The sequence below is a fragment of the Sinocyclocheilus rhinocerous genome, unplaced genomic scaffold, assembly GCF_001515625.1.
Source record: "Sinocyclocheilus rhinocerous isolate Xijiao unplaced genomic scaffold, SAMN03320098_v1.1 scaffold705, whole genome shotgun sequence".
Taxonomy (NCBI): Eukaryota; Metazoa; Chordata; class Actinopteri; order Cypriniformes; family Cyprinidae; genus Sinocyclocheilus; species Sinocyclocheilus rhinocerous.
In genome coordinates this window covers 919,315-931,525 of record NW_015630576.1, presented here as the reverse complement: position 1 = coordinate 931,525, position 12,211 = coordinate 919,315, and the positions used below count along the sequence as shown (strand labels likewise).

Sequence of the window (12,211 nt, the reverse complement as noted above, 5' to 3'; positions counted from 1 at the left end):
TAATTTGATCAATATTTAAATGTGAATAAATGCGTAAATTAAAATCTGTTTAACATAAAGCGGCCGATCATGACTTGGTAGAAGACTTTTGTGTAACACTTATGGTGACATTTTCCAAACCTTATGTTATCCTTAGGAAAATGACAGTTAAGGGGCTTTATGCAACACTTATTGGGTTTAAGGGATACTTAAGAGAAATTCTAAGGGTTTATGACGTTTCACCTAAAGAAACCCTTAAGTAACATTTAAGGGATATTTTATGCAACGCCCTTAAAATTGAGGAAGCTGTTTGGGTTTAAAAAAAGGACGTGTGCCACCTGATTATGTACTCTTAGTGACTTTTAAACTGGATTAGGATCAACTTCCCCTGTTCACATCAGAGCCACAGCTGTTTCAATCGCCACCCAATGATACATGTTTATTAAAGGAAACATGTATCATTGCAGCCTAGCATGGATAAGAGCAGGGAGAGCAGCGATAACCCCCCAGGGTAAACAGAACAGAACCAACATGAATGTATTGCAGATATCATTAAAGTTCAATAATTTAATGTACACATTTAGAATTAGTCTGATTCAAAGGAGAATCAGAAGGCTGAATCCCGACTGACAAAGGAGGAGTTGGGGATGGAGGAGGGTAATTAGCTATTGAGCAATGCGAAAACTGCTGATAATACTGAGGGACCTTACTGTATATGATATGAATATGAATGCTTAGATAGGTGTCATATTCCTATAGGTAGATGGGTATCAGCTGAGAGTCAGCTGATGCAAGCTTGACTAACTTGACCTGCCAGAACTAACGCTTACGCTTGATGCTGCCATATTTTTGCAGCATATTATGTGTACTGTACATTTCTGTATAGCCATATTATTATTGTCATTATTACCTACTACACTGAAAAAAAATACTTTAAATGGTTTTTGCTTTTTGCTATTAAATTTCACAAATAATTACAAAGAAACTGCGAATTACACTAAATTAAACTTAAAACTTAAAAAATGATTGTGATTTTAACAGTAAAAGACTGTAAAAATGCTACAATAAAAACCTGTTAATTGGTTATCAGTAAGTTTCCATACTATATATGGTGAATAACTAATTACATTTAATGTAATTTTACAGTAAAATACTGTTAAAATTACAGTTTTTGGAAGTGAAAACGAAAAAGTCATTGTATAATTTACAGTGAAAAACTGTAAATTGGCACTCCCAGAATTCCCTCCATGACACTTCATATTTCTATAGTTTCTTCTTAGTTTTTCCTTATCAGTTGTGTACATTAGTGTTTTATCTTACATCTAATGTTGTTAAATTAATGTTTATTGCATTATTTCATTATCATGTGTTTTACCATGATGGTGTTTAGTGTTTGTGTGAATGACACTGTGCACCTTCTATGTATATATCTTAGTATTTTCCTTCTCAGTTTTTGGAAGAGCTGATTGTGATGAGCTTTGATTCATCATGAGACTTTCTCATCACCACCTGTTTTTGGTGGTTATCAGCATTTCAATGGTTTAAAACAGATATTAGTACTTCAATATGCTGGTTTATTAACATTACATCAGTTAATGAAATATGTTTTTTTTATTGTGAAATTAAGTTAAGTCTGTAAAACCTAATATGTTTCTACCATATTTTTAACGGTGAAGTTCTGGCAACCACAGCTGCCGGTATTTTACCATAAATGTCACAGATTTTGTTTTACAGTGTAGAGTTAGTAGAAAGACTGAAAAAGTATTTTCTTATAAACTATATTATTATTATATTACTAGTCTAATATATATATTTTTTATTTATTTTTTTTGTTTGTTTGTTTTAATTGGAACACAATTTGCAAGTTCAATTTTATTTTTTTACAGTCTACAGCTGTGAAAATGCGCAATATGCAAAATAATGGTTTATTTTATTGTTATATTTATACTATTATAGTATGTATTATTATTTTGAATTAGCTATTTTATATATTTATATTTTCAGTGACATTTTTAGTTTAAATGTTTCTTTTAGTATTAATATTTAGGTTTAATTTATGTTCATTTCAGGTTTAGTTTTAGTTTTATTTATTTGTAGTAGGCCTAATTTTAGTGCTTCAGTAACTTATTTCAGTTACTTGCTATTTTCTCATTTTTTCATCCAAAGTTTTTCATCCAATGTTTGTATTTTGTTTAATTCTAGCTTTATTTCGATTAACAAAAAATGTTTTTAATAGTTTTATTAAAAACATTTGCCAAATGAGCCAAAAGTAACATCTTTTTCTTAAAGCATGATTTGATCAGACGGCCAACATTTTTACATACTTATAATAATAACACGAATAACAACAACAACAGCAATAATAATTGTATTTATTCCTGAGATGATACCTGCTAAATTAAACATGCAACATCAAGTCATTTGCCAGTGTAACATACTACTATTTGAAGATTTTGAATACTGCGTGCTGTTTCAAAGGCTGTTTATTAAAAACTGTAAGCATTTAGCATGATATACTTTGCAGTAAGCTGTATATGCTAGTATTCAATTCCAGTTTTTATTCATCATCCTTTGTTGTCATGGTCAGGGGCATCATATTGAATGTCACTAGTGCTATTCCAACATTAAACGACGAGGACTCAAATATTCAAACCTCAGCACATGTCTGTTTCATAAGTCTGCATTTCATAGATGTTCAGGACATGTCTGCATAAATCGGACATTCAACAAAGGAATAAATACTAATGAACCGTCTACAAGAGAATGACATCATTGGCTTTGTTATATGCAGATGAGTTAATCTGCATTAGATGAATATTAAGTTGGAAGGGAATCGTTCAGTGCTGTTCTGACCAGCCTGCAGTCTCTCTCTCTCTCTCTCTCTCTCTCTCTCTCTCTCTCTCTTCTTGACCTGTCTGTGGGGGATACTGTAGACCACCCTGCAGCTGAATCACGTGTGATTTTTCAGGGCTGTAATTATTAGGCAAACACGGTTGCTAAGAATATTTGTCACAACCTTTCAGGACGCCCGGGGGTTTCTCATGTGTGTCACTTTGTGTTAGTGTTTGTGAGTGTGTTTGTGTCTGTGGAGTGTGTATCGGTCTGCATGTAAAGACAATCTCCATGGCAACCAGGCGAGGAGTGTCAAAACAGTGCCTAGAGAGGATGGTTTTCACCGTGGCTCGGAGAGAAAGGCGTTAGCACAGATGCATGCTCGGAGAAGAGCAAGAAATAAACTAGGTGAAGTGCATACAAACACACACTTGTGTTTCTGTTTAGTGTTGCACTTTAGTTTTTCTGCATTTGTTGCATTGGGGTTGAATTGAAGATCTGTTCTAGTAAAACCCAGGTTTAGGGTTTGGATGAGGGGTGATCCGTTCTGCCGCCATTATCACTTAAAATTTGTCTGTTCTAAGTGGACTGTCCCTTTAAAAACGGTGAAGTTGCAAATAAAGCAGATTATTGAAGTACATTTTACACAGAAATACTATTTCAGTCTTTCTGCATTAATTCAATGTGTTACTTGCCATTTCTTAGTAATTATTTGTGAAAATGTAGCATTTTGTAAGAGAAAATTGTTTCGCCTCCAGTTTTTCTTTTCAGTTCCTTTTGTGTAAATTGGGTCTGTTACAAATGACCAGAAAACACACTCATAGAAGATAATGCACCCTTTTTAGTGAAAGCAGACTGTTCAGCCGGCAGCTCATTGGTAGAAATGGGAAGATTGATCCTGAAATAACGATACTTCCAAAACTGATGTTATATTTAGACTATTGACCCTTACATGATGACACTTAGACTAATGTTTTATTAGTAATTTATTATGAAAATCATAAAAGCAGGTTGGGTACTGTTAATGGGACATTCGTTATAACTTCAATTAATAAATTGTTAAATGATTAATTATGTTGATTTGTTGTTAATAAATGTTAAAAACAGAAGTATGATCACTATTTTTATTTGAAAGTCATCATTATTAAATGTAAAGTTACATTAAATATTGGGATGCACCGATACTGATACTGGTATCGGCATCGGGCCCGATACTGAGCTCCTGTACTCGTACTCGTACTCCTACTCGTTAAAATGCCCCGGTACCAAACGCCGATACCACATAGCATGTGATAAGTGCCATATTCAGACAAAGGACCAAATCTCCCAGATCCCAGAATTCAAATTTATGGCATTTTATCTTATTCATTTTTAGATAGAAATTACATATAGAGTGATGCAGGAATCATGATTTCATTATTTTATACGTTTGCATTGCACAGCTGTCAAGAGGAAGGCAGGAATAAAGAGAGAGGAGGGCGAGGGAGAGAATGAGAAAAGGGGGGGGGGGAATGGCACAACGATGTCATAATCACAATCGCCAAGCCGGGCCGTTGCCATGGAGACAGAGACATGTGAGCAGGCTGATGGCATTCACAGTGAGGGTGCTCCGACCTGCTGTTCACTTCAAGCACTGAGATAGAGGGAGTATTTTTAGATAAGAGATGCAGCGATCTGCGGAAGGGAGGAGTGACCCAGAGAGGAGACGGAGGTGTGAGAGAGAAATAAAATGGTGATGTGGTACATTAAATCTAGCTGTGCTGGAAAATCCTGATGGTTGCTGATTTTACCTTGTTTCTAGGTGGTCTAGATGGCTGGGTTTCAAGCTGGAGCTGGTGACCTTGGACCAGCAAAAAATCAGCTATCATTTTTCAGAAATCACCTTGACCACCTTAAGCAGATTTGGGCCAGTTTTTCCAGCAGATGCAGATAATATCAAACGTAATTCATGTTATGAAATCTCAGAATTGTATTTGGTGTTTTAAGAAATTAAATAGATGATACTTTATTTGTCTTGTATTCATTTCCCTGTCATTCCAAAAATGGCAATAGAAGCACCATAAACAAAGTCAATATGACTCATCTGCTATATTCCATAGCTGCGTCCCAAATGACGCACTACTCTATGCACTTAAATACTATGTACATATGCACTATGTACTCAACCATGTAGTGTATGAATTATATAAGGTTATTTTTGTCATTCATAAATGGAGTCTGATAGCCCCTCCCGCTCCGCTACGTAATTAAAGCTGTGACATTCAGGAACCGGTATCGAAGTCAAGGTATCGGTATCGATATCGAAATTATTTGAACGATACCCAGCCCTAGCCTTGAGTGCAGTGACAGTTGAGTGCATGAAGTGTCCAACATTGCACACTTCGTTTTTTTGGTTAAAAGTGCACTTTTTCTGTTTTGTATTTTTAGTGTTAACACACTAACTCGCACTATTTATGCTAGGAAACGTCATAGAACAGTATGTGATTTGGGATGCTGCGCATGTCTTCTCAAGCCAAACGATAGCTTTGTGTGAGAAACAGACTCATATTGAACTCATATCAGTGGGCTGTTAACCACTGTGTCTAAGTCATTGAGTCAGAAAGATCAGTTTAATAGCCAGATCATCTTTTTTGAGGAAGTTCTTTTGAGCTATTCATTTATAGTTCATTAATAGACTTTGATATGGTCAAAATTATATAAACTCTCTATAATTATATAGACTTTTATGGTGCTTTTTATTATTTTTTTAAGAGTCACTATGAACCGTCTGTTTATCAAAAAGACCTACACTAAAAATGCCTGCACACTGGTGCATTTACAAATTGATGTTTTATATTCATTTCATTAAATATTTATTTTACATTTCAGAATATAAAGCAATGTTAATTCAGCTCTTAATTTGTATATAACATATATTTTATATAATATATAATATTTGTATATAATATATATATAACAAAAAGTACCGATAAGAATACCGTTAAAGTACCGAATCGATAAGCAGTATCGGTAAGAGTAGTAATACCGTTAAAACCTTAACGATACCCATCCCTACATAAAATTTTCTGTTCCACAAAAGAAAAGGAAGTCATAATTGAAAACATTTTCATTTTTGGGGTGAACTATTCCTTGAAATGAAAGGAATGAGAGAATATAATGTACAGGGTGAGTAGATGAAAAGAGGGAGATGAAATAAGAGGAAGTGAGTGGTTGTGAAAGACAAGCTCAGTAGGATGGGGTGGGCTGAGGAAGTTGAAAATGACTAAACAAAAATGAACAGAAAAGAGAAGCTGAGGAAAAAAGTCAATGGCTGCAATTTTGCTGCATTATGTCCTCCTCTACCCAACTATGATGTGCACAATTTTCTGTAGTTTTTCCAAGAAAAACGAAGTTGACAGCAGCACCAGCGGAGAGATAGATGATCTCACTCAGTGATCACTGATCTTACTCAGCTACTGTCGTACATTTCTTCCATCAGCAGTTTTTGATATAATTATGATTTCCCACTGCAGTAGAGCACAGGAAGAGATTGAATCAGAAAAAGAAATGAGGGGAGGGTTTTTTAATCATTTATCTGTAAAACTCTGCCTTGTTTGAAATAACAGAGTTTATGTCATCAATCAGAATTTTGTTTGGGATGAATGATTAACTTCGTTATCTGTATTAAGCAACGATGGTGGAAGGAAAAATCTAGTCAGATTTCAACATGACTGTCATAAATATATTTCTAAACTTGGGCTGTGGTTTGAAACAATTTTCAAATCTATTATGTAATAAAATGTAAAAATCAAATGAATGACAAAATTTGGCAGTTATTGAATTAATCACATGATATTACTTTAATAATCATATTGAAGTAATATACGAGAAAGATGGCTGTGATTCGACCGTATATAAGCACAGAATCTTTCAATATTTTTGAACAAATCTGCTGAACGATTGGGTTGAGTGAATGTTTCAATGATTCACTCACCAAGACAGTTCTTGTTTTATTCCCAAATGGGTCTACGTTTTTGAACAAATCTGTTGAATGAATAATTCAAGCAACTCTTTAGCTTGTCACTTGAAAGAGTGGCTTCCTGTATTTTGCTCTATTTTGCTACTCTGCCCTCAGTGCTTATAACATGGACTTTAGAAAGAAAGAAAAAATATTTAGATCAAAGATGACCCTAAACAGGAAGCTGTTACCACACAAGTGCTGTCTAAAGACTCATGGGTAAACTGTGCTTCTTTATATAGCATGGCACTCTTTTTCCGGCTAAAAGTTGTAGTTCTCAACTATTATAAATGAACCCACAGTGATACACCCCATATACTGGTGCGGTTTCAGGCCCCGGTCTCTCTGACGGAGAACATGATGCATGACTGTATCTGTATAAACTGCTGCTTTAGCTGCACTGTTAGTGGAGCTCAGAGCTATAGGGGAAAAAAAATCTTCACTGAAGAAGATGACTTAAGCTCTGGAATGTTTTCCCAAAGGTGTGTAATTTCCACTAACTGTACCAAATGAAACTCTGAAATAATGATTGTCTCCCATTCACTCCATCTGTCTGACATTGTTTGGCGTGTTAGAGTAGCATGGCCCAGTTAGCGCCTGCTGGTAGATGTCATAACTGCACCATCTGGACCCAGAAAGCTTCTTTCTTCATTGATAGCCATTCAAATAGTTGTGTATTCTGATAAAACAATTGTTTTTGCTACTTATTTATTTATTTAGTTCATTTTATTTTTGAGGACTTAAAGTAATTAAATGAGACTGCACACGCTACATTTTTGACCCCGGCATGCCATCATGACATCATATTCAGATAATATCAGATAATTTGGCCTTTTTTATGACAAGGCAATGATATTTCAGCTTTGAAATGTCACATAATGTGACTCCCCAAAAATTTAACAATATTTTTGAATAATTAACTTTTTAGCTTCAAAATATTTTAAAATGTTTTATGTTATTTTTTTTTTTATTCATTGTTTTTATTATATTTTATGTTATTTCTAATTGTATTATCATAAATATATAATAATTTATTGAAAATGGTGTACATTTTTTCAAGTCCATGTGAAACCAACATTTCTAAGAAATTGGCACATGTGTTTTAAACTACAATTTTACAAGATCTTCAATCTTGTTTCTTATTAATCTGTGCTTTTAAAGTGACATGCATTAAATCCATGTCTGCTACAGGTTTAAAGGACTAGTTCACTTCCAGAATAAAAATTTCCTGATAATTTACTCACCCCCATGTCATCCAAGATGTTCATGTCTTTCTTTCTTCAGTCAAAAAGAAGTTTTTGAGGAGAACATTCCAGGATTTTTTTCATATAGTGGACTTCAGTGGGAAAATGAGATGGAGTATTTTGCTACCCTACCCTACCTTTTTGAACCAAAGTACACAGACGAAGAACTAACCGCGCGTGACTTTTTTAACGTGATTGCGTAATGCGTGAAGTCACGGACGCACATCGTAGAGATAGTGCAAGATGAGCATTTGTGGTTAAAAAGTATATAAATGGGTTTTTTTGGGGGTTTTTTTAGAATTTGACCGATCGTTGCACAAGATAAGACCCTTATTCCTCGGCTGAGATCACGTAGAGCCCTTTGAAGCTGCACTGAAACTGCAGTTTGGACCTTCAACCCATTGGCTGCCACTGAAGTCCACTTGTATTCCATCTGTTGTTGCTCAGTGAAACAATTTGCACTAATATGCAGCTTGAATTTAATCCAGGTTAGGAAACGATATAGGCCTAGACCCTGTCATGGTGACTAACTGTATCTGAACCCAAGTCTCCTGACAGCCAGTGTTAATTAATTCATAATTCTTACAGTGATTGTCACCTGCTCTGTTACTCTCAGTGTGGATGACTTACTGCGTCTCTTGCATAGAAAAGCACAGATACATTACATTATACAATACTCTATACATTAACCTTCTACTTTGTTTTGCCAGGTCTTCACCACATACTCGAACGAGGACTACGACAGGCGTAATGATGAGGTTGACCCCATGGCGGCTTCGGCCGAGTATGAACTGGAGAAGAGGGTGGAGAGACTGGACCTTTTCCCCGTCGAGCTGGAGAAAGGTACTCGACCCGCCGATGGAGTTTTCCTGACTAAACCGTGTGTGTTTTTAGAGCCTGTGTGGTATGTTGTCTTAGGGGTCCTTAACGTCCTGTTTCTAAACAAACTGGCTGAAGCAGCTTGTTTTGCTCTGTAAAGTAAGCAGCTTTTGCTGATCAGAAAATTGTGAGGGGTCAGGCCCTCTCTCCTAAAGCAGTCTGGCGGTTACCATAGCTACCATATGTGAAATATCACAGCGTAGACATAGAAGAGGTGTTTTCAGCTGTGTAGTTTTTATATTGCAATGGTAATATTTCAAGTTACAAAAAATCTGGACTAAAAAAAAGTCATTAGGAATAATATCTTTTCAAGAGGATTATTTGGAGTAAAATGTATTTATAATTGCTAACTAATTATAATCTTAAAATCTGCTCAAATGATTTACAGTCATAGGATTAGTCACACTAATTCCAGCTCATTATCCCAATATTTAGTTATTGCGTCTAAAAGCCTTAAAGCTCTTTGAAGTTTGCATTTACAATTTTAAGCTGTTATTTTTTTTGTATTTATTAATCTTTTGAATTAGCTTTTATTTTTATATTTTTGGTTTTAATTTCAAAGTTTAGTTTTAGTAATTTTATTATGTTTTTTTATTTTTGTTTAGTTTGTATATTTCCATATAGATTTAATTTATTTGTATTTTGTATTTAGCAGCTGTAGTACTTTAGTGCAAACAAATTGTCAAGGCAACATTTCTAATTTGCGCAAGTTTTTTTTTTTACTTTAAGTTTTTCATCAAATTTTTTAAATTTATTTATTTTAAATTTATATATATATTTAATATTTTATTTTATTTCACCTTTATTTTAATTAAATTTTGAATTGTATTTAATTGTATTTCATTATTTTAATTTAAAAATTGTTTTAGTGTTTTAATTAACATTAACAACACTGATTTAAAGAAAGTTTTGTTATATTGATCAAATGGGTAAATAACCGAATCAGTAATTTCCATAGTATTACAGTCTATAGACTTAATTTCCTCCTGGTTAAAAAGTTTTATCCTGGTTTTAAAGATTTCTGTCATCATTTATTCACTATTATTTATACATGCCATTGTTTATACATGTATAACACAAAAAGAGGCATTTTGACGAATGTTCACGCTGCTCTTTTCCACATAATATATATTATTATAGTATAGTGAGCAGGGGCTGTCAAGCTCCAAACAGCACCATAAAGCACCACTAATGCAGTTGATGCAGCTCTATCTGTTATCTGTCTATCTATCTGTCTATCTCTATCTGACGCTATATCCCACGTCTTCTGAAGCTGTGCGATGACTTTGCATGAAGAGCATACTGAAATTGAAATGTTATTTACTAAAAAATGCCATAGGTCTGAAATCCTGCTTGTACTTATGCGTACTAATGCTTAATGTTGTGTTTGTTTACGAAAAGTGTTAACTAATTGTGTGAACTGTTATTAACACCATGATTCCTTCCTGTCAGATAAAGACGGATTGGGAATCAGCATCATCGGGATGGGTGCCGGCGCAGACATGGGCCTGGAAAAACTGGGAATCTTCGTCAAGACAGTGACAGAAGGAGGAGCCGCCCACCGAGACGAAAGGTCAGTGAATTACAGGACATGAGTGGGATTTATATGGATTTGAGTGAAAATGAGAGTGAAAAGAAACTGGGATTCCTTTACGTTCTGTCAGTCTGTACTACCAGACTTTCATCAGTCTGCAAAATGGATTAAATACCAAAGTCACAGAGGAATCACCAGACATGCAGTGGAAACTGTGAGGCTGATGCTTTTAGACTGATATGAGACCACATTTAAGCTTTTGTCAGAATGAATAGTGTCCATGGTTCTGTTATTTATGAAACAGAAGTGTATCTGGAGTTACACTTGACCGAGTATTACTCAGAACATATGTGCATTGATAGAGGAATGGAGTTTATTGATCTATAATGAGTAGAATCTGACCTTGCAATGGCATTTGAGCTCTTCAGGCCCTGGAGTGAGTCATGGAGGTCACAGAGAAGCTATTTCTGTCTGCCAAGCTCAAGAGCTTTGAAAAATAACAGCAATTCTGCCTGGAGAAGCCCACTTTTGCTTATGACGTTCATTTAGATCGCAGGAGATTCAGCGAGTGTTAGGGATCTTAATAAAAACTCATAACGTTAGTTATTTCTCTCCGGCCTTGAGTCAGTATGGTGCATTGCAGTGGCTTCTTCCTCATTTTGGCATGACGGTTAGAAACAGTCCACCTGGAAGCCACAGGAGACAAAAAAATCTAATAAGCCAATGCTGAAATGAGCTGTCGCCACATGTGTGACAGAAGTGCTTAGATATTGAGTGGGACAGAATTTAGCGCTCAGAAATGACCTCATCCTCACTCTCTGGCACCTCGTTGGTGCTCCTGCTGTCTATCAAACGTACAGCTGCCTTGGCAAAAAGGCTGTTTTGGATGGGGCTGGATAGTTTGACTTGTTTTATGACTGAGAGGATCGATCGATCATTTGAACGGCTTGGAATACAAGAAGAGGTTTAGTTAAGTGAGGCACTGATTCACTGCTGCTGTTGGTCAGTTTTCAGACCCAATAAATGACTCCTTTGGCGTTGTTAGTTCCTTTACACGTATAGTGATGAGATTGATCAGTATCTTGGCCCAAGATCTAGCAGCCATTTTGCAGATGCACTTTTCCTCCCTGAGCTGTTATCCTGGTTATTTTTCTTCTTGGCAGGATCCAGGTGAATGACCTGATCGTGGAGGTGGACGGAACCAGCCTGGTGGGCGTGACCCAAAATTTTGCTGCATCGGTCCTCAGGAACACCAGCGGCACTGTCAAGTAAGGAAATGAAACAACATTTTCATAGAGAGTTCATTTAAAGGGAAAGGGGTCACTGTACTTAGACTTGTGCCGGTATTCGGTAATGCGATATATCACAATAATGAGTATGCACGATATTGTTATCGTGGGCACTTCAAGTCGTGGCCTAATGGTTAGAGAGTCGGACTCGTAACCCAAAGGTTGCGGGTTCGAGTCTCGTACCGGCAGGGATTGTAGGTGGGGGGAGTGAATGTACAGCGCTCTCTCCCACCTTCAATACCACGACTGAGGTGCCCTTGAGCAAGGCACCGAACCCCCAACTGCTCCCCGGGCGCCGCAGCAAAAAAAATGGCTGCCCACTGCTCCGGGTGTGTGTGCACTGTGTGTGTGTGTTCACTACTGTGTGTGTGCACTTAGGATGGGTTAAATGCAGAGCACTAATTCACCATACTTGGTCACCATACTTGGCCACATGTCACTTCACTCACTCACTCAC

The 12,211-nt window shown here is 36.1% G+C and overlaps 1 protein-coding gene across 3 annotated transcripts in view; it reads left to right on the top strand.

The window, feature by feature from the left end:
• LOC107740632 (neurabin-2-like) overlaps positions 1 to 12,211 on the top strand; it is a 49,324-nt gene that overhangs the window by 24,092 nt on the left and 13,021 nt on the right. For all 3 annotated transcript variants that reach the window (XM_016553114.1, XM_016553115.1, XM_016553112.1), the window contains 3 exons: positions 8,763 to 8,895; positions 10,384 to 10,504; positions 11,629 to 11,733. In XM_016553114.1, the coding sequence (XP_016408600.1) occupies positions 8,763 to 8,895; positions 10,384 to 10,504; positions 11,629 to 11,733 (359 nt within the window). The remainder of the gene's footprint in view (positions 1 to 8,762; positions 8,896 to 10,383; positions 10,505 to 11,628; positions 11,734 to 12,211) is intronic.